This window comes from Salminus brasiliensis, chromosome 2, assembly GCF_030463535.1.
Source record: "Salminus brasiliensis chromosome 2, fSalBra1.hap2, whole genome shotgun sequence".
NCBI lineage: Eukaryota > Metazoa > Chordata > Actinopteri > Characiformes > Bryconidae > Salminus > Salminus brasiliensis.
The window spans coordinates 38,591,100-38,618,023 of record NC_132879.1 but is presented as its reverse complement, the minus strand read 5'-3'; the positions used below and the strand labels follow the sequence as shown (position 1 = coordinate 38,618,023).

The following is a 26,924-nucleotide window of genomic DNA, read 5'->3' as shown; positions in this document are numbered from 1 at the left end:
TTGGCCCAGTCTTGATGTTTTATCTTATGTTTCTTGTTCAAAGGTGGTCGTTTTTCAGCCTTCCTTACCTTGGCCATGTCCCTGAGTATCGCACACCTTGTGCTTTTTGATACTCCAGTAATGTTGCAGCTCTGAAATATGGCAAAACTGGTGGCAAATGGCATCTTGGCAGCGTCACACTTGATTTTCCTCAATTCATGGGCACTTATTTTGCGCCTTTTTTTTCAACACGTTTCTTGCGACCCTGTTGGCTATTTGCCATGAAACGCTTGATTGTTCGGTGATCACGCTTCAAAAGTTTGGCAATTTCAAGACTGCTGCATCCCTCTGCAAGACATCTCACAATTTTTGACTTTTCAGAGTCTGTCAAATCGCTCTTCTGACCCATTTTGCCAAAAGAAAGGAAGTTGCCTAATAATTGAGCACACCTTATATTGGGTGTTGATGTTATTAGACCACACCCCTTCTCATTACAGAGATGCACATCACCTGATTTACTTGATTGGTAGTTGGCTCAAGCCTATAGAGCTTGGAGTAGGACAACATGTATAAAAAGGATGATGTGATCAAAATAGTCATTTGCCTAATAATTCTGCACACAGTGTAGCTGTACTTACAGTTCTGACCTCCAGCCACCGGTTGGCAGCAGAGAGGAAGAGGTACGCTGTGTTGTTGGTGTCAGTCAGCTCCAGCATTCGCTGCTTAAAGCGAGCCTCATGCCTGAGGAAAGAGCCAGCAAAGTGACATGAAACGGACCCATCAGCTACGTGACACAACACCACGGCTCAGACGACTTTGACCTCATAGTGACGGAGGAATACATGAGTAACTTCAGTAAGTTTGTATGTGGAGTCTTAGCTTAGCTTTTAATGCTCTATAACTGAGATGACAAAAGTGTGAGAGCTGTTTGGATTACTGGTCTTTTGTGAAAAGAGACAAACATGGGAAAAATTTTTTTAGGATTAGTAGTAGATCCATAAGGCTTTTATCACCGGCTGGATGGTTTGTGATATGCTTCATAAGAGGATTTTGTATCATAACAACAACTAGAGCTTCTTGATCTGACACCTTGTTCACACTGATCTCGCAGACAGTTGGATCTCAGTGTAAAGACTTTACTAAGTCCATGCATGGCAGTCCACCACCTGCAGCTGAATCTCAGCAAGACTAAGATTACTGTCGACACGATCTTGTCCACAATCATTCACATCTCATTTAAGAACTTCTTGGTCATGATGTTCTAAGATGCACAATCCCTTGATGTAATTCAGGATGTCTGTTTACCATTCTCAGGTCATGTTGCAAGTCTGAAACGATCATTCAGGTTTCACCTGAGGCCTCTGTCTATTCCCTCTAGGGAATTTATATCTCCAGTCTAGACTCCTACAACTCACTATTGGCTGGTTCTTTTTTATGTGCCATCAGGCCACTGCAACCTAGCCAGAATACTACTGTTGAACTCCCCTTAGTTTCTGTGGATGCCTACCTGATGGCAAATTTCAAAGCTCCTCAAACTTTAAGTATGACTTTTGATCTCTTCTCTCAAAATTTGGCCCATGTGATGGAATTAACTTATACTGACTGTTTGGACAGCAGAGGTTCATGTTGTCTTCAAGCGTTAACTAAAGAGACTAAGGACTTTAATGAACCATGCACTTGTTAATGTATGCATTGGTCTTATGTAATGGTTTATTTCTGTATTTCTCTATCAGTCCTGGCATTGTCTTAGATCAGGTATAGTCCTAAAACTCTGCATCTAAAAAGATTTCCAAAAGAATCAGAATACTAACCTGAAAGCTCGAATGGTAGTGAGGCCTTCTGCAGTCTCTGAGAAATGGCAGAGCAAGGGGAGCTGAGTGGAGTCATCCAGGTCTTGCAGATCTCTAAAATAGATATAAAAAAGACAGACAGAAAATGAAATACTGCAAAGCACTTTATGTGTTTGAAATGTTTGAACTGTTACTGTGTTTTGCATCATTTTAATTAAATAAAACAGGCAGTTCCAGTTTTAAGCCTACATTTTGTTTACTTGAGCCTAAGCAATACATTTTGTCTAAGCTATAAAAACTTGGACTTGCCCATAACTGACTTGTCCCTAATCTGACTAACTCATGCTTCCGATTACAGACTAAATGAACTTTCAGTCTGAGAAAACGAACTAAACATTTCAAGCTGAACTATCGATCTCAACAGAGTAAATATAACCTTTACTTTCCTTTGTGTACATGACTGTAGCATTGCAGTGGTGGCAGGTTCTAATATTGAGCATCTCATTGTAATTTTTGGCTGAAAAAACATACTATTCATAGTACTACATGCAATACATGTAGAAATGTCTTTGCAACACACCCAGAAATATTGTTTAGATTGAAGCTTGAATAGCATGTATGCTAGCTGGCCATATAGCAAACCAAAAAAATGGGGTACTAATTTTCTTTAGTAAGTTCCAGATGTTTAGCAACTAGCTGATATAATGTACTTGTTGTTCGTGTACAGGTTTATTAATTATGCAAAATCAAAGTGGTTAGAAAGCAACAGAACAAATCCGTCTCCTTTTGTCATGCCACTTATACAAGCATACAGTTCTTTCCCAAACAGAACTAAGGCCACAAATCAGTGTGCAGTGACTTCTGTAGAAATAATATAGCTTAAAATAATTGCTAAACTACTAATTATAGTACACAAGAAAAGACTCAAGAGCTGCATAGTCATTTCTGAATATCTCTGCTCTGTACACACATGACACCACACATCCCTTAAATTCTGTATTAATGTGCTATGTTATTACATGACAAAAGAAAATGTTGTATTTTTTGTTAATTTGCATGTTAAGTTTTAACCGATCAGATATTTTTAAAAATGAAGGCAAAACATGTCAGCTGTGAAATCGAATTATGGAAGGACTCCCCAGACCAGGACTCACTTGGAAGCGACCCGGAAATACTTTTGGATGAAGTAGAAGGCCACAGCGAGGGGCACCAGTGCAATAAGGAAGACCGGTGTAACAAATGCGATGATGCCAATGGCTGAGAGACAAAGGAGAGTGGAGCGTGTGAGAGACTCCAGCGTTGGAGGAATGTGCTGGATGGAGGGAGGGGTGATAGGAAGAGAGAACAAGAAAAAAACATTAGCATAGCGCTGTTACATTTGTGATGTTTCAGCTTACTGACGTTCAGAGTTTAAGCCAGTAGTGGCATCTCAGTGTGAGAACACAAGCCCTTTTCTCAGCTGAGCTTAAATGACTTTGAAAGGCCAAAGCAAGAAGAGGACCGGAGAGATGCTGGCACTTTCTTACCTGATCGATAATGTTGGTGTCTGCTGAAAAGCGGTTGAGGATTTGACCAAGTGGAGTGACGTCAAAGAATCTGACATGGTGAATGTATACAGACCAATATGAGTGTCTTGTAACATGTTACACTACTAAAACAAATGTAAGAAACCTTATTAAACATTAAGGTATATTATGTTACAGTACCTAATACAGTTATCAAAAGCAATATTGAAGCCTTGTTTATTGGTCGATACTGATCAGATTGACCATGAACTATTTTTTTTATGTGAATAACTACTTAAGGTGAGGAACTAAAAGTGCTCGATGTTAACAACATCCCTTCACACAGCGTTAGTGTGTGTAGTTTCAGATTTAATACAGGTCAGTAATGTCTGTTTAAAATCATATATTCAAAAAGAGATGTATGTCAAATGTCTAGACTGTTTCTGTTCGCATTCTGCTAATGTATCACACTTAGTAGGAGACTAACACCAGTCAAAGAGAGAGAATGTAAGTGTGTGTGTGTATGCAAATACCTAAGAGGAGCGTGGATGATCTTGTTGAGCAAGTTATGGTGCAGATTAGTGGCAGCAGAAAGCCCCAGAAACTCTACAGTCAAAGAAGTGATGAGACACAGGACTATTCCTGCTCCACAGAGGAGGATAAACACCTGCAAGTAGGGTTGGTGCTGTAGAATGAACAAACATAACAAAATCCACTGAAAAGTTAAAACGACTATAGATCAACTTTACAAATATACACAAATGAATCATACAATAAATATTACTAAAAGAGACAACAGGACAACAGTACTGATCACCTCAGTTTTCTGTGTTGCCTCGTACTCCTGCGTGTAGTTGGTGGCATTAGTGTCCGGGCTCAATGATCTCATGGCTTTGCTCTGAGCTGAGGAGGTCCAGTCTGCTAGCCAGTAGTCAATGGCCACCATCACTGAGTGCTTGGCCAGCTTGGAGGTGACCATCAAGAAGACTAAGAAAAAGCCACCAGAGGACAAGTAACGCCAGCACACCTTCCATGGAATCTTGGAGCGGCGGCTGGTGGTGGTGGACAAGTTATCGTCTTCGTCCTCCTCCTCTTCTTCCTCTGTCAAATACCATTACAAGAAAGAAAGGTTTATCAAGTCTACTAGGGCTGCACAATGTAATGTTTGCTAATCAACTTCTACCTAATTTCATCATGCCAATTCTTACTCACTAGCTATGACTCACATAATGCCACCAGGACTGGGAGGCAGAAGGCCTCCTCTAGGACTCATGTAGCCAGTCAAACGTATCCATTTTTAAAGCTGCCATTATCACTATACCATCATGCAGCTCAACATGCTTGCAGGAGAGCACTAACTGCAAATTCTGTTATATCTCTAACAGATGCCCGTCCTGGCTAGCATTACAGAGAGGGAGGGCCATCCTATCCACCAAGAGACAGAGAAGCCAATTGTGCCCTCTGACTCTCAGCTACAAATAGGGACCATCACTGAGCTGAACTGGGGACTGAACTCAGATGGCTGCGACACCCGGGAGCCCCCCTCTGTAAGCATCCTGACTGTTCACAGTAACGGATAAATCAATATATTTCAAGTACAGGTAATTTGGTTGGGCCGCCCTAGTGTCTACTTGCAAATATCACATGTGGCAAAATGCAAGGAGAAAAATCACCCTCGTCTTCATCATCTATTTGGTTCTTGGCTTCTCTGGAGTAGAATGCTCTTCTCAGAGTCTTCCTCTCGAGCGTGGTCTGACTCTCAATGTCTGTGTCCTGAAATGTACAACACTCGCATCACATTTCAAAGCCCTGAGCAGCGAAGAAACAAGAAGTTGCAATTGAAAATGCTCTGTAAACAGATCAGTACTGGAGTTCCGAATTTACAACAAAAAAACATTGCTCATTATTTATCACAATAACCATTCATCACCTGGACATGTACTTGGACTACAGTGAAACAAGACTGCTGTTGTTGCTGTTGTTTGGCTGAGCTGAAGTGGAAGTGGGATGTGGTGAAGAAGTCTGACCTTTTCCAGCTCCTGATCTTGTCTGTTCATTAGAGTCTTCCAGTGTTCATACAGCTCCACATCGTGAGTCTGGATGTCCTTCAGCGTTCCCTCTCTCAAGACGGTGCCACCCTTCATGGCTATGATCTGAGAGGCAGAAAAGAGACAGACGCTCGTGTTCGGCCACAAAAATAAACACTGTTCAAAACAGACTGCACTTGCTAACATGGTGATCACTTAAGTGACACTTATATGGTCTTTGCTCTGAAAACTTGGAAAAAAGACAGTTAAATACAATATCCCTATTAGCCCAAATGTAGCACTAACCCAGTCAGCATGAATGAGGTACTGCAGTTTGTGAGTGACCAGGACCACAGTCCGTTTATCATCCTGCAGGAATTTCAGAATGCCCTCCTGCATCAGGTGGTCACTGAGATGGATGTCCAGAGCGGAGAATGGGTCATCCTGTGGGCGGACGTACACACAAAACCATGCAAGTGGCTACCAGTAAGTTCCCCTCTAAAGTATACAAAAACTGATAAAAAAACATGATAAAATATCAACTAAATACCAATCAATTCAATGTCATTCTATTGCTCAAGGAAAGCTGATTATTTATGTATGACATTTTAAATCCTATCCTCAGTGGACTTCTGACACAGTTTCAGGCCTCAGGAGAAGCTTAGTAATGTTTCCCAGCGGGAGTGCGTCTGTGTAGCTGTTCTTCAACCATAACAACCTTCTTCTTTCGGGGGAGATGTGTTATGTGTTGTTGTACTTCCTTGACACCCATCGAACATGTAATTTTACGTAATTCAAGATGTATTATCTGGGCGTAACCAAGATTGAATTAAAAGTCTATAGTCATCTGTGGGCGGACTGGGGAGACAGCAGGAGAGAGGACCACCCCTTCATTCATTCAAATGTTCATCTTTCCGCTTATTATCTCACTCTGTTGGCATGACTGTCACTACACAAGTTCTACTTGTAATAGTTTTCATATTTTCTTAGTGAGATTTTATTAAATTTCTCACCAGGAAAACAATGTTGGTGTTCTGGTAGAGAGCTCTGGCCACACATATCCTCTGTCTCTGGCCTCCGCTAAGATTTATTCCCTAAAACACATCACAAACACAAACACACAAAAGCTCTTTACTAATCAAATCAGTCAGTATCCTAGTCTTTATGACCGATATGGTGGTTTGTCCTCATATTCATTAATAGCCCATCAGTTGAGGTTCCAGCCTTGGTCTAATATGTAGAGGAACAATATGAACTGAAGTAAAGTGAGGGAGCTTCTGTCTCTTACCCTTTCTCCGATTTCAGTCTGGTCTCCGAAAGGAAGAAGGTCGATATCTGGCTGCAGAGAGCAAGCATCAATTACAGCCTTGTATCTGTAGAATCACGGCAGGAGAAAGTAATTGAGACATGAAAGAGGTGACATTAAAACAAAACAAAAAAAAACAGTCCCCTTTAGCGAGATCTGGCAGTATCGTTTCTATCAGGAAATTTTTGTGTTTTTTTACTGAACATAATTCAGTAGCCCTAGAGTAGCCCAGCTAATTGTTGTCTATGTATTTAGTTAATTTAACGTTACGTTACTTCTGTAAGTCATGTCCAAAACATGTTGCTTACCGTACCAAGATCAAAAGGTTTGTGCAAAATTTCAAAAGATATTGATTTTTTTGAGACCTCAAAGCTGTAATAATTATAGACTCAAAAACTCAAAAAAAGTCCAATCACCCGAACTCTACTAGTTTAATAATTGGCAGTTTTGATTTGGCTATCTAAAGAGTCTACGAGCAGTTTTCTTGTCATTCCAGCGAGGGGTTGATCTGAACAGTTTTAAAAGGAGGGTCTCTCACCTCTGCTTGCTAAAAGGACTTCCAAACGTGATGTTTTCCTCTACTGTAGCATTCAGCAGCCATGACTTCTGAGCTGCATAAGCCACAGAGTACCTGTTCTTACTGAGAAAAACAAAGGGATAAGTGCGGAATGGCTCTATTGTATTTATATACCAGCCAATGTGATTACAACACACCAAGCCACAAGTTAATAATGATCTAAAAGGGGAGAAAATGAGTCACATTAATGACTACCATGCATCCAGCTTGGGGACAACAGAATGATACATACAATCAGGTTGGAACCATGAAAATATGTTGGAAAAAACTGTTGGGAAAGCACTTTGAATTCTGTAGATATGAAATCACGTTTCTAAATGTAGACATTAAATGTGTGACATACTGAGGATGACTTATTTACATTTTCTTTTCTGAAGGTTTTGAACATTTTCTATGCCACCAGTGTGTCTTTCTAGATATACCTGGCTGCAAGATATTCCACCGGCCAGGTCAGGAGCAACTTAATGTTTTGAAGAAGCAGCCAAGGTGACATTTCATATCACAGAATTAAGCTGATTTAAAAACTAAATTAAAACAGTGAGTGCAGGTTTACAGTGTTTTATTAAATAGTTGCTTAAACAAAACCAAAAATGAGCCTAAGCTTCAGTTAAAACTGAACACCCAAGCTAAACTGTGTAAAAAAAAAGAAACCTGCTGGACCTGTATGTTCTTCTCTAAAACAGTGATTTGGTGATTTCTGCATCAAAGACTCCCAACATTTTATGTACACTCACACACATCCCACACCAGAACAGGACAAGCTCAGGAAGGCAGATTATTCTGAGAGGATTAACACATACAAAACAAAGGGAACTCCTTCAAGTATAAAGGGTGAAAGGATGGATAAATGGATGAATAGACATATGAATGGATGGACAGGTGGATGGATAGATGAATGAATAGATGGATGGAAAGATGAACCACTGCACTTCTGTTGTAGAAGTCTGCAAATAAGTACCTCCGTTCTTCGTGGGAAAAATCAGAGTCATACTCGCTGTCGACAGGGGTCAAAACATCATTTGTAAGTTATGTACATTGTAGAATATCACACATGAGAAGAGCATTTTTACGCAACCTCATGCTATCATGCAGGGGCAGCCTTCTCTTACTTTTCAATTGATGCTCAGCCCAAGATGCGTCCTTCTGTAGTTACTGTTAGCCAAGCTTTACAGAACACTTAGAAATCCCATTCAAACTAAAGCAACCGTACCACAAAAATTTTTTTTCACAAAAAAGTTATTTATTTCATACTACATTTATTTTGTATAAATGTGAAATTAGGTTCAAAAAAGTTCAAATGTATTCATATAGCGCTTTTCACAACAAATGTCACAAAGCAGCTTTGGCAAGGAAAAACTTGCTCAGATCAACAGGAAGAAAATTTGAGAGGAACCAAGACTCAAAAGGGGAGCCCATCCTCCTCTTGTCATATGTGTGTGGTTCTTCAACGAAACCTTTGGAATAGATCTATATAGAACCAGATAGATCACCGTACAAATAATTTCCTCAGAAGCCTTAGATTTACACTCTTAGCAAAAAGGGTTGCTTCTATACAGAACTGCTGCATTTACCTAAAAAACCCTTATTAACTGCGTAGTAGTATACCAATAAAATCAAGATCAAAGTCTTTGGCTTACAACAGAAACATGACATATCATTTAGTAAAATATCAATAATTTATTTAGAAATGGGATTTTGCCAGCGTTCTGTATAGCTTGTCAAACTTCACTATGGTAGCTCCAACAAAATGGATTTGTAAGATCAGTACGGATAGATCAATTAATCTTTCTCACTAATGTTCTTACAGCAAGGGGTTAAATGCCAACAAGTACAGATACCAATTACCAGCTACATACAAAGCTTTTCAAATCAACAGCAATATTGCAGTTCTGTGGTGAAGGCTATAACAGTGTAACAGTGTAGTGTAACATCATATTTAGTGGAATTTTGAATAGGTTCGTCAGAAATAATGTGTGAATACATATGTGTGTGTGTGAACACCCTTTATGAAATACCTTATATAGTCGGGGAGCATCTCACAATCAGGCAGTCTGATTGAGCGTAGTGCATAAAGTAGACACAGAGAGAGAGAGACAGAACACACGCGTGACCAGGGTTAGTTCACAGCCTACTTGGATAGAGAGCACTCTGCAAGGACATTGACACACTCTCGTCTTCACTCCGCTACTAAATTACCCCAACAGTTCCTTAGCTTTAACTGGAGAGTGTTGTCATTGTCCTGAGAGACAAAAAACATCAGAGAAGTGTTTGCAAGGACAGCAAAGCCTGACAAACAAAGAAACAAACCATGACACGACTTACACCAAAATATGAAACCCTTCTGTGATCTACTGTACCTTAAAGCCCCAATCAGCAACTGCAGAAATGGCATAATTACTTCCATAAGACTAGTTCTAGGAATGGTAAGTGTTTGATTTACATACATAATTTCCACATTAATAATAATATATCACACTAACACGATTATTGCCAAAAGTAAGTTATTTGAGATGGTAAAATATTAGACTATTAGAAACATCTACCTTGTTGGTTTACGGTTAAGGAGTACAGTTAGAGACTATATGGCAGCTAAATACGTCTATACAGATGCAACATATTTATATATACTAATTATCATGTGAGCATATTTTTGAATTGTCTGTGTTGGATAGGACAGGATTAAAAAGTTTTAGGTTGAACCTTCCCTGTTTTACATATTAGATCTGAATAATGACTTCTTTAGATTTTGACTTAAGAAAACAACTTGGTGTAAAATACTCTAAGTATTTGGTCATTTTGACAATGTCATTACTTATATGGGCAACATTGCGTTAGGCATGTTAGAGCTAAAATGTAAAAACAATTCATTTTATTTATTTTTAAAAAGTTTAATAAATTGTGTGCTGCCCCAAGAGCCTGAGTAGTGCTGCCCTATTTGGGAGCAGCAACATGTTGCGGCTCCCTTTTAGTGGCCTCTCAGAGGAATCTGTAGTGATGCAAACAAAAAAAGCCATGCAGTACAGAGTACTTCCTTAGACCCAAAGTAGTGGCAGCTGGTATCGAGGCCCGAACAGGTAGAAAATAGAGATAGAGAGCTTGATGTGGCAGAGTCAAGACTGAGGCAAAAGGCTTTAATGGGGATGCTGCCAACAGGGCATGTGAGCCTAGGATAGTTCCCAAGCAGCCAAGCAACAAGAATAGGTAGAAGAACATATGACTTCTGTCAAGCCGATTACCACCAAGTTCGATTTTTGGTCCAAACTGTCAACAATACCAAGCACTGCTAACCTCCACACCTGGGGCAAGAATGAGTCACATTCCTTTGCTCTTTGGACATAATCTGATTGAACTGTCCTAAAGCTCTTGGTGAAGGACACTACCACTTGCACCCACACAAGGTCCTCAAGTCATCACAGCCATCCACTCCAGCAAACAGCATCACACTAGGATAAACACAATTTACATCTGCCTGGTACAAGATCTAGCCTCCTCACTAAAGCTTTAGAAGGCCAACTGAGAGTGAATCTGGGCAAACAGCTGAAGCTCCTAGATCCCAAGTATAGATTGCATCTATACTTCACCCAGAAATGGTCATCTTTTCAGACACCACCAAGCAAGTGATCATATGAGAGCTTACAGCCCACTGGGAAGAGCGCATGTAGGAAGCCAGTAAGCAGAAGCTTGACAAGTACAAGGAGCTAGTGGAGCAGTGCTCGGCGCAAGGCTGGCTGGCCCACTGTGAACCTATAGAAGTGGGTTGCTCTGACGAGGCTTGGAATATCAGGGGCAGCGACAAAAAGCACCATATGATTCATATTTTAAGCTGCAGAGAAAGCTTCTAGGTGGCTTTGGATACAGAGGAAGGATTTGTGGCCAGCTGCTGCTGGGGTGTAAGCTGGGACTTGATCAACTGTAGTTGGGTCACCAGGAAGAGGGGGTCTGATTTTGACCTATTACCCAAGACCCATTACTAAAGATTCAACAAAGAGGATCTGATAGATGAATCGTTCCCCCTTTTCTTAGAAATGTCAGAGCCAAGCAGTATTAACTATCAGCCCAGTAGCTGCTTCAGTCAGTATTTTGTGCTTTGGGGTAAATACCTATAAATGCATATGCAATGGAGCAATGTTAGTAAATAAAATAAGTAAGTCACTCCCAAGCCATTTATGAGTTTCTGACTACATAACCATTGAATTTCGCTTGTCAGATTTCTTGCAACACAGCAGTGACACTGAGGTGTGCAAAAAAAAAACACAACACAGCACCACTGCTGTGGCTGATACATTCTTACCAGAACAACACACACTACCTTGCTTCTACCACGTTAGTGTCACTGCTGTGCTGAAAATGATCCCGCCTCTAGGTCAGAGGTGGTCCAATTGTGGTCTTTTTCTATTGATGGATGGGCTAGAGGGGGGCCGATAAATTGTGTGTCAACAGATGGGCTGCAGTCAATAATTGCAACCCCAAAGTGCATTTGCAGGCAGGCAAATTAAATGAAAAAACAATATAAAAGTGTCCTAGTAAGATGTAGTGCCACCACAAGATGCCAGATGTTTTTGCTGACGGTGGTGGAGAGCATGAGGGTTTCCAGTTAGGTTGAGATCTGGTGACTGTGGAGGCCACAGCATCTGATTTCATAATTATACTCAGTCACCTGAGGAGCAGCTGCTCTTCTCAGTTCTTCCTTACAGCTCACACTAATGCACGAGAATCTCAATTTCAAGCTGTGTTTACTGATGTCTTTCCCACAGATCTAATTGCAGATGTTCACTATTCCAGTTTAATCACTTGCCACTTAAGCAGACTTTGTAACTGAAGCACCTGCCATCCATACCAAAGGATTGAATCCTCTTTAAAAGTAAATGAGATCTGTTCTTCTTGCCATCTTGATCCATAATAGTTTGAGCAGAGTTTGACAGGATATCAATTGCTAAATTGTATGAAAAAGCACCTGTATTTAAGAATCTTATTATATTTCTTGGCTTGTTTGTTTAGTTGTATATAATTTGGCAGCTGTTTATATATGGTAGGTGTTTCTGATAAAACTCTGTATATTTTATTCAGGTGGAAATTATTTAAATTCAATGTATCACTACAGCAGTGCATTTCGTTTTGTCAGATGAGGTCATGTACCAGCTTGTGTTGTGCTAGCTCCAGTAATTTCTGATTAGGGCTTTAGTGTAATGAAAACGCCTCAAAAGCACAGAAAGCATTCTCAATAACCCAGACATTAAACAAATAAATGATTAAAGTGATACATTTAAGTGGATATAAAATGCACAAAGACACTGGAAAACTACTACAAGCTTAATGTCACACTGTTGGACTTGTCGGCAAATGCTAATCAGAGACCATCTTCAGTAAGGACTGAAAGATGGAGACATGAGCAGTTCAACATAATTACCAGTGACAGGAGATAAAGAAAGAGAGTGCAGATAGTATTAGTACTGATAATACTATTATCAGTATTAGTACTGATAGTTTTAGTACTGATAAACAGTAAACAAGCTGAAATAGAACATTTCATTTAGGCTGTTTCGACAGCTGAAACTACACAGACATGCATACACACACACACATGCACATACAGGCAGAGAAATGCATGCAGGCATGGAGAAAAGCAAGAACACTTACTATTTACCAAAGTTTTAGTCTTCATCAGCGCAATGGGCAAGATGGAGCACACACACACACTCGCACATACACACATAAGCACACACTTAAGTATGTACACGGTGGTACATACAGCAAATGAATGGTCAGACTTCATGGGTCTTGCCACATATGACAACTTTGATTAGCATTAGATGAATCAGTAGGCAAACTTCTCATCTATTGTGGTTTAATTGTGGTTTAAAATGTAGTTCTTAGCTCAAACATAAACATCTCTTACTTGCTCCAGTAGACTTTTCCACTGAGTGTCTGCATCTCTCCCAGCATGGCTAACAATAGCGAGGACTTTCCACAACCCACCTGGCCCACGATCATGGTCAGTTGACCTGCGGAGGGCAGAAGTATTCTCTTTTCAGCATCATTAATCAACTGAGCATCAAAACTAGCCTGATACATTTTGAAAACGTTATGTGGAGTGGCTACAATGAGTGAAGGTATGTTCATAGAAGAAAAGCATTAAAAAATAAAACCTTGGGCTTGTGTTAGAGCCAGTGGCATGGGGTAGAGGAACTCCCATTTCAGTAGTAGAGGGAAGAATGGATTTAATTAAATACCAGCAAAGTCAGATAGCACATATCACACTATGATAATTAAAACACCACAAAATTCACAAAGGACTATTTTAAGGGGTACACACAGAACTTTCTTGGCACCTTGTGCACCACACTTTACCAGCTTTAATCCTAGAATCACAAAAAAAATTATGTATAGTTCTTCTGAAATAAAGCTCAGTTAAGTGTGTGTGTGTGTGTCTCCCTGTCTACTGTACTATAATAAGCTGCAACAAGATGATAATAAATAGTTTAACAGTGTTTTCCACAAAAGACATTCACATTCTAATCATTTTTTGTGTAACAGCCACACTTGCCTCTTTATTTAGTGCAACTTGACAATGACAGCAAGGGTAAATGAGAGCACTTTAGGTCAACAGCAGCAATCGAACCTGAATTAATGCTTGCTCACTGTATATATGTAATTACAGCTGTATTGTTTTAGAATAAGATTCAAATGTTTTAAGCAGCTATTCAAATAAACCTGTAATACACATTCTATTGTCAGTATAATCATGGAGATGATTGTGATTAAACATCTCTTATTAATAACACCCATAGATCTACACCCTAATGCCAATGAGACATTCACTGGCAATAAAAACGCTACAACATGCTCTGGCTGCTTCTTTCTTTCTCTCCTGCAAACAGAAGCAAATAGCAAAAACAGCTCTCTGAAATGCTCAATTTACAGAAGACATTTATCTTTAACAGTGTCTTTAACATGTGTTAATGTAAAGGAATTGGGCCATATCTGTTGGACCTTTATTTGTGAAATATGAATGTTACAAATAGCAAGAGAGTTTAGTAGAGTAAAAAAGAGTTTAGTAGAGTTCTTTGCATAATAGAAATCAAATGATATAAAACAGCTCTGCAAAGGACCCAGGCCATGAGAACCACAATAAATAAATCAAGGGGGACCTAGTGGGGGTGAAGAGCTGGGGGAGGGGGGCTGTTAGTAGGAGGGAATCCTTCTACAGAGAAGCAGAAGGCAAAAACCTTTGGGGAAATCCAGATTCAGCAAGAGCCTATCTGCCTCTGGCCATTTCTGAAGCCCTGCTTCAGACATGTACTATTATGGTTAACACACTTACGATATCAGGCAGAACAAACTGTCCAGAGCAACAGTACTACAAACTTAAAAACCTGGTCAGCATGCTCAAATCCAGATGCACAGGACTTTTCCCCCATCCATAAACAGGACTGCACAGAGCTGGCCAGCAGGGAGTTGTGTTTAGTAGAATAGCTGGAATGTTTTAAAAGGCAGTAGCGTAGGGGTCACAGCCCTAGAGCGGAGCGGTGAGACAAAGAAAAGCACACCACACAGCTGGTAGACAATAACAGTTAATGGGTCAGATTACCTGTGGGGATACAGATGTTGATGTCTGACAATGTTGACATGTTGCTCCCCCATGTGAAGTATCCGTTGTTCACCTGAACAAAGCATGAAACACAGGACATACATGAGCTGACTCTTATAGTTAATACTTTCCGCACTGTGAAATCACTGTATATCAAACCATTGACTGTAGTATATTGCAGCCATTTAAATAAATGTTTTAATTTGTTATATAACAATGACAGTATCAGTGTAACAGTGTTTAATGGACAAACGTTTGCCATGCAATATTTTTGGCATTCCAAATGACCACATTCCAAATTTCCATTCATATCTCTATGCGATTTTGTTAGAGCCAAGCTAATGGTGGTAAATGTCGGTTTTCCCACACTGGGACAGAATCTCAAATGGCTCCCTTACCCCCACAGAGAGCACAACGCAAGTCTTAAAATAACTGTTCCTATACTAAATAGTGCATAATATGTCTGACAGTCAGCTCAGACTCTGAATCTGTTAATTCTCTGCTGGACATGAAGGACCATATGTTGCTGCAGAAGGCAACAATCACATAGTGCACTACATACAAAGGAATCATTTGAGAGGGGAATCAATCTCTTGGTTTATACTTTGATTATACTGAAGCTGGTGGGAGATTCACATAACATATTCTTTATATTATACATCACAGTTTTTCACTAAATCTTTTAGAAAGTAAATTCAAACCCAAACTAGTCTTTCTGAACATAATCGCTGTTGTTCAAAAACATAATATATTAACATCTTAGAAAAGAAAGTGACGCCTGAAATGGTCGCTTTTAATTATTGTTCTTGCAGCAGTGAAGGACAGCTGCCCAATGCAAGTTAGTCATAGAGGGGCATCTTTTTCTAGCAACTTTTCAATGTGTTTTTGCTGAATGGGATCAAAGCTGCAAGAACATCAGTGTCAGTGTCTACAGTCAACATTGCCATGTAAATTCTCCAGTTGCCTTCTGAAAAAATCTTTCATGGTCATATGTCAGAGGAGTAAAGGTGAGGCATACAACCCCAAGAACAGTGCTAGCTGTTAAGCATGGTGGTGGCAGCATCACTATTATGGTTAACACACTATTATGGTTAACTCAGATTCGGATTCACAGAACTTTTCCCTATCCATAAATAGGACTTCGCAGAGCTGGTCAATGAGGAGTTGTATTAGAACAATGACCCCAAACACACAACAAAGGTGGGAGTGGAATGGATAAAGCAAACGTTTATTTCTGCCAATAACACTGATCGAATTCTGCCAGAAGCTTGTTGATGCCTGCTAAACGCTTCTTGTTAATGGCTACCAAAAGATACATTTAACCAAATACTAGGTGTGCTGTATGTATAATTTACCCTTAATGTATACATTTGACCCAGTGTTGATTACAAAAACGTCCGATCACAACTGTGTGCCATGAAAGACTTATTATTATAAAACATTAGCATGCCACAGTAATCTAAATTGATCTCATCTCCCTCCAGACGAACCACCTCACAGCCACATCCAGCTCACATCTTGCAGGATGGTTATTCCCGCTCCGGGGCCGAATGTTTATTTATGACAACGATAACGCTCCGATCCATCACAGAGGCGAGCAAGGGCCAGATCTGTGCTAGGCTAAAGAGTTCACTGGGAAAAGGGCAAAGCGAACAATCAAAAGCAGCTGGGAGCGCAGCTCGAATAAGGGAGGAAAAGAGGAAGAGAGAGAGAGAGAGAGAGAGAGAGGGGAGCATTTGAAAATAGAGGAGTGTAAATGTCAGAGCAGATTAAAAGTGTAACCATAACCAAGTGAGCGGATGTGACATGGCTGAGTGTGGGAGACTGGCGAGTGCTCATAAGTGCGTTATGTACATTTCTTGCCATTGAGTTCATTAGTTAGGAGGCTCGCACTGTCCGCTGGGAGGGTTAAAGGAAGTGGACCCTACAGGGACCCAGAGCCAGAAAAACAACAAAATAAAACAAACCATAAAACAAATGACCATCCAGTTCTGGCATTGTAAATTTTTTTGGTCTTCTCATGAGAATCCCAAAAGTCTTTCTGGCCGTGGTTATAAAGAGAGCAGAACCTGAACCAACTTGTCTTAAAGTACATGGAAGTTGTATGTGACAGGGACTGAAAGATTAACAACTTTTCTTGGTTTGTTTCAATGAGCAAAGAATTAGCAAGAATTCATTAATCTCAAATGACACCATGCTTTTGTTATCACTGCCGAAAACTGTGAAGTTAAAGAAGTGCCTCAACTGGAAAACGTTGCGTAACACCTTACCGTGTCATGCGAATGTGTGAGTGTGAACGTCCTCATGTACTGTATGAGCAAACTAACCCGTCGGATGTGACACGTACGTGGGTCAAAGGTTAAAAGCAATTGCGATGAGAACAAGCAGACCCTTTTAATTCAGTGGCAGGATGTGCTCTGTGTGTGAGTGTGTGTGTGTGTGTGTGTGTGTGTGAACAGCCTGGGAATCAGAGCTGATGGGGTCGTGTGGAGGCTGGTAACCCCTGACCTTCACGGCTACATCCTCAGTCTCAGTGGGGCGCAGCTGCCTGCGCAGGGGTTGCTCGTAGTTATCCATTTGATAGCGCAGCGGCTGCTTCCTATTTCTCTGCACAAACACAAAAAGAAAAAGAGATAAAGAGAGATGATGCACAAAGGTGCAGTGAGGAATTTCTGATAGTTTGTGTCATTGTATTCCAGCCGGGGGAGGATTCTTCTAGCCATTTACTCACAACAGCACAAATCAGTGAGATGAGTAAGCTGAGTTAAACATTATTAATCCACTTACAAAGCAAAGTCACGACCTGATGCTAGCCTGAAAAAAGAGGTTTGTCCATTCAACCTAAAAAAGTTGTGGAGCAACTTAAGCAACTTAACTAGGTTTATGTAATTCAAATAAATACTTTGAAGCAAATAATGGTTCATTCAAAGTACATATGTATGAATGTACGCACGTGGACAAATTTGTTGGTACCCCTCGGTTAATGAAAGTAAACCCACAATGGTCACAGAAATAACCTGAATCTGACAAAAGTGATAATAAATAAAAATTCAACAAATGAAAATCTGACATTGATTTTAAACCATGCTTCAACAGAATTATTTTTAAAAGTAAACTCATTAAACAGGCCTGGACAAAAATGATGGTACCTCAAAGGACGCTCAAGGAAAATGTGAGACCATCTGTCTAAACACCTAAAGCTGAAACGTCACACAGTTGAAAAATTTCTGCATGGAGGAGTGGGAAACACTTTCTCCCAGTTGAGGTCAGTGACTGGTAGATCATTACACACATGGACAAAATTGTTGGTACCCCTCGGTTAATAAAAGAAAAACCCACAATGGTCACAGAAATAACTTGAATCTGACAAAAGAAATAATAAATAAACATTCTATGAAAATGAACAAATAAAAGAAATCCAACATCGATTTTGAACTGTGCTTCAACAGAATTATTTAAAAAAGTAAACTCATTAAACAGGCCTGGACAAAATTTATGGTACACCTGAAAATAATGTGACCAAAGGGACATGTTAAATCAAGGTGTGTCCACTAATTAGCATCACAGGTGTCTACAATCTTGTAATCAGTCAGTGGGCCTATATATAGGGCTACAGGTAGTCCCTGTGCTGTTTGGTGACATGGTGTGTACCACACTCAACATGGACCAGAGGAAGCAAAGGAAAGAGTTGCCTCAGGAAATTAAAAAGAAAATTATAGACAAGCATGTTAAAGGTAAAGGTTATAAGACCATCTCCAAGCAGCTTGATGTTTCTGTAACTACAGTTGCACATATTATTGTGATATTTAAGATCCATGGGACTGTATACAACCTCCCTGGATGTGGCCGCAGGAGGAAAATTGATGACAAATCAAAGAGACGGATAATACAAATGGTGTAAAAAATGAGAAAAACACAGAAAAACTTCTAAAGAGAAACAAGCTCAAGGAACATCAGTGTCAGATCGCACCATCCGTCGTTGTTTGAGCCAAAGTGGACTTCATGGGAGACCAAGGAGGACACCATTGTTTAAAACAAATCATAAAAAAGCCAGACTGGATTTTGTCAAACTACATGTTAACAAGCCCCAAAGCTTCTGGGAGAATGTCCTATTGACAGATGATACAAAAAGGAATTTTTTGCTAAGGCACATTAGCTCTATGTTCACAGATGGAAAAATGAAGCATATCAAGAAAAGAACACGGTCCCTACTGTGAAACATGGAGGAGGCTCTGTTATGTTCCAGGGCTGCTTTGCTGCATCTGGCACAGGGTGTCTTGAATCTGTGCAGGGTACAATGAAATCTCAAGACTATCAAGGGATTCTAGAGAGAAATGTGCTGCCCAGTGTCAGAAAGCTTGGTCTCAGTCACAGGTCATGGGTCTTGCAACAGGATAATGACCCAAAACACAGTGAAGTGGCCTTCAATGAGCCCTGACCTAAATCCTATTGAGCATCTTTGGAAGGAGCTGAAACATGCCGTCTGGAAAAGGCACCCTTCAAACCTGAGACAACTGGAGCAGTTTGCTCATGAGGAGTGGGCCAAAATACCTGCTGAGAGGTGCAGAAGTCTCATTGACAGTTACAGGAATCGTTTGATCGCAGTGATTGCCTCAAAAGGTTGTGCAACAAAATATTAAGTTAAGTAAAGTAAGTAAAGTCTGACTTTCAATGGTTAATTTTCATAGATTTTTTATTTATTATTACTCAGATTATTTGTCAGATTCAAGTTATTTCTGTGACCATTGTGAGTTTTTTTTTTTTTTAATCTTACAGCATCTAACTTGTTCTAGAGTCCTTGTTCTATCATCCTGAACCACAAACCATTCCTCCTTCCTTCCCGTTGCCTCTTTCTCAGCTCCCAATCCCCCTGCTCTTTCTCCCTCCTCTCCCCTTCACTCTGGCCCGTCTCCTTCTCTGAGAGAGGGCATGTGACAGAGTTTCCTTTCTCAGAGAACAGCTGAGGACATACTATCTATGGCCTAGAGGCGTTCCTCTTTAGTACGTTAATGGATTCTCACTCAGCTCAAGAATTGCACTGCGATACAGGTTTCGCCTACAGCTCGGATCAGAGCACTCCCAGCAGCACCAATTCTTTTTTGAAAGGGTTTGACATCACGTTTGAATGGTACTTAAAGCATTAAAAATCTGTATTCAAATGTTGTTTAAGACGCTACACAAAATCTGGAAATATTTGGGTTGTGTTCAGAGCAGTGGTTGTGAGCAAGACTGGGATTTGCCTCCGATTCTACAGTTCAGACTAAACTATCTAATTTCACTTATAGTGTTTTACAGTGATTTGCAAAATACATTCTATAGTTTCTTAAAAGGTGAAAATAATTAGAGTAGATCAGAAACACTGTTCAGTGGGGAATAATACACATACACTACAAAAGTATTCTGACCCCTTTTAGTTAGTAAATTTAGCCACTTTGATGTGAAGCCAAAGCTGTCACAAGGGTCTGTGCTATCTCCATAAAAAAAAGCACTGCTAGAAGAATGACACCCTCTAGAACAGCCACACGAGCCCATGTCCCCAAAACCAATGTCGTGTTTTGCCTAGAAGGATTTAATGCCCTCCATCAATGAGATGTGAGGCCGTGGAACCACTGAATACCTTCAATAAAGTTTTGGTTTAATTTGTGTTTTTGTGTACAAATATTTTCTTTATAAAGATTTGTAATTCTATACAATATAGATGTACTGTAATATATCAGAATATCGGAAGATCATAGAAGTGTTTCCCCGAAAAAAGTGCAATGTTTCATTTTGATGCACCGTTTCACAACGTTTTACACACAGGCCCACTACTTTCATTCATTCTATAGTGTATGCTCCACAAATTGAGTGGATATTGTATTCTGTTCATCACGACAAAACAGAACAAAATGTAGTTCAACATTTTTAGTATGTCACCATTTACAATATGTGTCACTATTGCGCTTATTGGACCATAAAATGGCTTGTAAACTATACTTTAGTGATGGCAGACGTGCCATTCTTTTTTAAAGGGAGTGCATATGGGTATCTTGAGCAGAGGTCATGATAAACACTGATGTGCTATCTTGGACAAAATCAACCCCTCTCTGACCTTTACTGCATTAGTTTCTGACTAAAATATGCACTCTACAGTTTTAAGATTACTATTTCAATGCACAAAAAGTTCTAAGTTCTTCCACCTGGAAGCCACAGCAGTCCTTTCGCATTCCATTTTAGACATCTCTTTTTTCCCAAGGTAAAAAACTGACCAATTCTAACTTTTAGCTGCATTACAGTAAAACAACATCATCAGAATATGCTAAACAGGATTTTACAGGAAGAAACAGAAATAAAAAAAATATTGCTTTGATAATTTTATACTAAAATTGTGCAAATCGCATGAAAAGCATACTGTATGCGAGCAGACTGGCACTCCACTGTCCCAGACTACTGCCGGAGCTGATCACAAAAAGGAGAAAGCTGTGCCACGGGACCAGATTCTGCAAACAAAACCTAAACTCAAGCTATATGAGACATATGTGTGTCGGACATATGACAGCATTGTGTGGGAGCTGTTCACTTTATGCAAAATCAAAATAACCGCCATGGCTTTTCCACTTGGCTTTCTAGTGTGTGTGTGTGTGTGTGTGTATATACACACACACACATATATATATACTAACAGCTCCTGGGTGTTTCTTGCAGGACTCCAGAGACACAGGCATATCTCCATTTCTCCAGCTGTCATCGCCAATCTCTTCGCTCTGCAGGAACTCGCCAAGCTTTTGAACACTGCAAGGAACATGCCAAGACCATTAAGGAGTAATTTTACTCTATACCACACATACACACACACACTTATATACTGTACAACAGTTCATCTGCCAGTAAAGACAGACATCTGATCTGAGCTCAACCTGATTATGACGTGAGTACCTGATCAAGGCTTTGACTGCGAATCTGACCACGGTAGACAGCAGGAAGAGCGGCGTGACCAGGATGTGGAAGAGTGCCAGAGAGGCAAACGCCTTGGCTGGGCTCAGCCTGGACTGACTGATATACGCGTGAGTAACAAACGTCTAAAAGGAAATGTATTCAGAGCTATTAGGACATTAAAGGGATTTGTGTACTAAGAGCGCAGATACGATAATAGCTGTGGCTGACTTACCGCTAACACAGCCGCAATTGGGATGGCAGCATTCATAAATACTAAAGAGAGGAACAAAGAAGGATGTGCTTTCTCTTGATATCTGTCTCTTAAGCATGTTGATGATGAGAGCCACTGAAACAATGACAGTTCTGATCTATACAACACATTTTAGGTCTGCTTACTGGACATGGAGGTGTAGAAGGCAAAGGTCCTGAGGCTAGTTAGCTCTTTGCCTCTGGTTTCCAGCACGCTGTCACAGAATATGTTCTCCCAGGCATAAAGCTTCAATAGCTTTATGCCTTTCAGGATCTCTGTGGTCTTTTTTAGACGATCTGTTGAGTAGTCCTGACAGAGAAGGAGTTCAGATCATTGTGAATCAAGCATAACCATTCCATTAGAAACACTGATTAGAACAGCACTAAGCCAATTAGAAATGCACTGAGTATGAGATGAAAACACACTACAAGACTTACCAGCGAGCTTTTCTGTGTGTCAGCCAGTTTGGTGGCGATGAGGTACTGAATGGGGGCCAGCAGCACAATGACTGCCGCACCGATCAGAGCGCTATACCCCAATAAATAATACAGCAAGATCACACCCATAATGATCTGAGTGAGGATGAGAGAGGATCATTATCAGACAATACACAACACTGGGAATCTTTTGAAACAACCTATGATATATATTTAATTAATCAAATTAATCAAATATACAAACTAGGGCTGTCCCAATCAGATCCAGTAAATCAGGGCTGATCCAGGTCTATATTAAAGGTCAGGTATCGGCTATTTTAATCCCAGTACAGTTCCGAGGCTTTGTTTTAACCACAGTGATTCGAGAGCTATTTGGTTATCATTATTGCCCAGCCAGCAGCACTGAGGAGCAACTTTGCAGCGTGGAACTATTTTACAGTGGAACATGAAACCAAAACATAATATGTGACACTTTATCAAACTTTCACTGACACGCTCTAATTTACCAGCAGGAGAACCGCATGCCTTTCTTTGTTTTTAAACCAGCACTAAAGAGCACACTCAGAAGGCTACTGCATATCCATGTCTGAGAAATCTGTTCAACCATTGCAGTGCAATCGGTTGTTGTATTCAGCATGTTGGGTGTGGAAGAAATGGGCAGGCATGAAGACCTAAGTGACTTTGTCAAGAATCAAAAATATACTGGCCAGATACAAGCAAGGCATGTGGGAGCTCCCAGTCAGCAGGGGTGAGAACCAGTGGCAGGGTTTGGAGCTACCAAAGGTCATCGATGCACAAGGGCAACAATGGCAATCCCGTCTAGGCTGAATTGACAGAAAGGCTTCTCTGGTTCTCCTCACAACTCACAACAGGGCTTAAAACATGCTGCTAAAGTATTGGTGACCGATACCACAGAACAGATTTAGAGGTCTTGTGGAGATCAAATAAACAATTAGCAACTTAACATATGTAGTAAAATCAGCCTTGGATAGCTTGTATTTTGCATATTTTTGTAATTTCCCTGCTCTAACTCTCTTGACTGAGCTAAATTTAATAAAATTTGTAGTAGTGTCTCAACAGTGTCTTTTTTATGGCATAATTATAATTCCAGCATCCTTTTTTGTGGAAAAAAACAACATTTATATAATATTTTTATAATATATAAACATTTATATACCATTTTATAAATAGCTGATGCTATTTTGCTGCACCTTTTAAACCCTGTGCCTCACAAGCAATGCTAGCCAAAACAGGCATCTGTTAGCTGATGTAACAAAATTGGATGAAAAGAATGCAATTAGAAAAGATGCAGTTGGCTGGCTTCCCATGTCTGTGAGGAAGCACATGCTAGCCTTATGGGAAGTCCTATCTAGTGGGTGGGAACTGGCAATCATTGAATTTGGGGAAAAACTAAAGGGAAAAATTAGGGAGGAGTATATTTGGCCCTCAAATACCCACAGGCACTGGTATGTATATAACATACCATCTGGACATTGTTGTCCAGTCTAATCTCTATATTACAACAGTGTATACAGAGCCTCGTAAAAGAATTCAAGTCGCCAACCACATGATTTTGGTTTACATAAGCAATGGTTATACTGTACTCACATACATCTGTACATATACATGTTTTACTGTATATTTTTTTTAAGTCACTGTGGCTTACTACATTACTGTGCTAGAGTGGACTTTACAAATTACAGCACTTCAGTTACCTGCACAGGCATCGCCCACAAATTTGGGCACAGGAAAAGAAACCACATCAACTGGTTGGTCTCTATGGCAACCAGGTTGTTGATCTGGCCCAAAGTCATTTCTCCCATGGACATGTTGGAAGTAGACAGACGCAAGATCTTATTGTAGATCATCGCCTGAAAAAGTGTAAATGTATCACAGTAACAAGCATTATTACTACTTTTGCAGGAACTGAATTGAGCATGGCAAAATTGCTTACAAGATATGAGATCATTCATTAAAGGCTCTATAAACTAGCTATTAACAGACAAAACAAGGGGATTCAAGAAGGCCACGTCTCAAACCGTCAGGCCACAGCTGCCCCAGCATGTCACCATTTACAAAATAGTATGACTCAACAAACACAAAAATAATGGAGCTTAATTAAGTTCAACATTTAGCTTAAATATGGTCTAATCAAACTAATCAAAACATGTTGTTTATGTACCTTTTTGTTAGCTAGATTTTCTTAAGCAAATGCATGAAGGTTTGGGCAGTATTTACAGAGATAGGAAAGGTCACAGTGTTTGTAAGCAATGTAAGCCTAGCATCTCCAGACACCTGACAGATATCGAGCATGTCTTTGCTGATCTGCATTTGAGATAAGTGATAAGTCATGTTCATTCAATTTAATGAAACCTCTCGCCTACTTACCAGCAGTGCTCCTCGTAGGTTAATGCCAGTTTCTATAGTGACATAGTAAGAAGCCTGCAGGAAGGTGCGCTGGAGCACCAGAGCGAGAAACAGTAGCACAGCCAGGACATATGTGTTCTCCAGCAGCTGCATGGAGGACATGAAGTACACTCCAAATGGAAGATCCTCTGTCTTACAGGCCAGCACAAAAATAAAGCATTAAAACAAAGGGTTTATATTAAGCATTAAGCATTAAGAACACACTCAGACACTGAGCTTACTGGTCGGAATGGCCAAAAAAGGTCATATTATTAGAGTATAGCCAGACTTAAAGCCAAGATACTATACTAATGTCCTCTTTATTACATTCACACACACAGACATACTACAGAACAGAGATATCTTCAGTTAGGATCTTCAGAAAAACATATTTGCGATATTTCATCAGGAGACTGTTGCACCACTGGCACAAACCAGAGTTTGTTTCCAGTGAGTATGAGAGAATGTGAAGTGAGTGGGGAATTTTCCAAGTCACACAGGCGGGTTAACCCTCTCGAACCTACTCTCCCATCTCAACAGCTAACAGAGTAAAATGACCACAGCTCATTACAATGTCCAGTATGCAATTCTGTCTGTCGCCATAGTGATGTCATTTTTTCTGTCTGCAATCATAGTCTCTATTACACTGTATCAGTATCTCCCCTCCCAGCAGAGGATGATTATTTTTATCTAATAAACCAAATAAGAGTGTTTATCTTCATCATCTATACATGATGGCAACCAGAGTGAGGACAAACCACCACACCGGACGTGTGAGGGACCTTAATATTCAAAATAACATGCCTAGACGCGTGTTATTGGCAATGCTACAAATGATACAAATGCTGGATGTGATGTCAGAACTGAATCAGGGCTAGATGACACCAGAGGAGAAGATAAGGCTCCCCCCTGATAACACGCCAGTCAATGAGATCATACATTGTCATCATCTGGATGTACTTCAACTAGGATGTGAGAGAGAGAGCTTGTCAAATACAGGAAAAATACAGCTGATAGTGTTATTTAATTACGTAAAATCAATTTTGACTAAATGGCACAATGGAAACAATGAATGGGGTATGGAGTGATGTGGAGTGTCAGTGGGTTCATATGGGCTTGGTTATACATCATATTGTTCATTCAGACAGCATTATTTGGACATTTGTCAAGTGTCATCTACAGATGATTGTAACACAGCTTCGTAAGTCATTAGATTTATTGAAATATTTTTTCAATATTTTTTTTTTTAAAGATTTGATTTTACGGCAAGGCTCTGTACATACTGCATATACAGCATATACAGAACTTGACAGAAGATGACAAAAGTAGAAGACTGCTCTTTATTGTGGCTCTCTCTCACTCTCTATTCCACACATGTGCAAAGAAACCAAACCAACACACCTTGTTCACTGTGACACCTTCCGTGGTGTTGTCCAGGTGTTCCACAATTCCAGAGATACAGAGTGGTCCCACGAAACCCAGCAGATCAGCCATGTAGCGAAAAGTGCTGCTGAGGAGGATGGGGCGGCCAAAAGCTCGGTACATGGATCTCCAAATAGACGGTGCTTTATCCAGGTCTTCTGCGTTCTGCTGCAGGCCAACACACACATACTCACACATTTTATCAACAACACCTACAATGTCATCACCAACTTTAGACCATAGTGCTACACTGTAGCCCTAACCATTGCCGCACAATTTATAAGCCCCTCTCTAGCTCGTCCATCAAAGAAAATAAAACATCAATTGGACCACTGCTGATCACATATCATTCGGAAGACAAATAGTGACACTGACATAGTGGGCATGAGAGTATCTGGTCAGTGTCACTGCTGTAAATATCTGGTCAGCGGTGGTCCTATAGTGGGCCCTTACTAATGTAGAGGGTGTTGATGAATTGTGCAGCAACAGGCTATGTTGTTAAGTGTTAAATGCTAGGTGTGCTGGCAACTCTGTGTTCACTGCATTCACACAATCTTACATTACATGCAAGATTCAAGTTTACAAATAACCGATTTGAAGAACTGCCTCACGGACCATATTCTATTTTAATAAACAACTAAACAACACTACTGCTGTGTTTAAACCCATGTGCAATCACACACAGTATTACATCATGTTGTCTGGAATTTTACATTCTCTGT

General features: G+C 40.1%; 1 protein-coding gene across 3 annotated transcripts in view; it reads right to left on the bottom strand.

Annotated features, from left to right (window-relative positions):
• The window catches only part of abcc9 (ATP-binding cassette, sub-family C (CFTR/MRP), member 9), a 53,585-nt gene that overhangs the window by 14,881 nt on the left and 11,780 nt on the right, over positions 1 to 26,924 (bottom strand). For 2 of the 3 annotated variants that reach the window (XM_072672610.1, XM_072672609.1), the window contains exons 8-31: positions 26,182 to 26,370; positions 24,763 to 24,933; positions 24,090 to 24,245; positions 22,375 to 22,509; positions 22,084 to 22,246; positions 21,920 to 21,960; positions 21,688 to 21,830; positions 21,435 to 21,543; positions 17,281 to 17,379; positions 14,773 to 14,845; positions 13,081 to 13,186; positions 9,200 to 9,235; positions 7,146 to 7,247; positions 6,590 to 6,674; positions 6,315 to 6,395; positions 5,608 to 5,745; positions 5,302 to 5,427; positions 4,948 to 5,047; positions 4,092 to 4,375; positions 3,808 to 3,959; positions 3,296 to 3,365; positions 2,924 to 3,081; positions 1,791 to 1,883; positions 618 to 720 (exon numbers count right to left, since the gene is read on the bottom strand). In XM_072672610.1, coding sequence (XP_072528711.1) covers positions 618 to 720; positions 1,791 to 1,883; positions 2,924 to 3,081; positions 3,296 to 3,365; positions 3,808 to 3,959; positions 4,092 to 4,375; positions 4,948 to 5,047; positions 5,302 to 5,427; positions 5,608 to 5,745; positions 6,315 to 6,395; positions 6,590 to 6,674; positions 7,146 to 7,247; positions 9,200 to 9,235; positions 13,081 to 13,186; positions 14,773 to 14,845; positions 17,281 to 17,379; positions 21,435 to 21,543; positions 21,688 to 21,830; positions 21,920 to 21,960; positions 22,084 to 22,246; positions 22,375 to 22,509; positions 24,090 to 24,245; positions 24,763 to 24,933; positions 26,182 to 26,370 — 2,913 coding nt within the window. Of the gene's footprint in view, positions 1 to 617; positions 721 to 1,790; positions 1,884 to 2,923; positions 3,082 to 3,295; positions 3,366 to 3,807; positions 3,960 to 4,091; positions 4,376 to 4,947; positions 5,048 to 5,301; positions 5,428 to 5,607; positions 5,746 to 6,314; positions 6,396 to 6,589; positions 6,675 to 7,145; positions 7,248 to 8,142; positions 8,179 to 9,199; positions 9,236 to 13,080; positions 13,187 to 14,772; positions 14,846 to 17,280; positions 17,380 to 21,434; positions 21,544 to 21,687; positions 21,831 to 21,919; positions 21,961 to 22,083; positions 22,247 to 22,374; positions 22,510 to 24,089; positions 24,246 to 24,762; positions 24,934 to 26,181; positions 26,371 to 26,924 lie in introns of all 3 variants that reach the window. The other variant, XM_072672612.1, reaches the window with a different exon arrangement.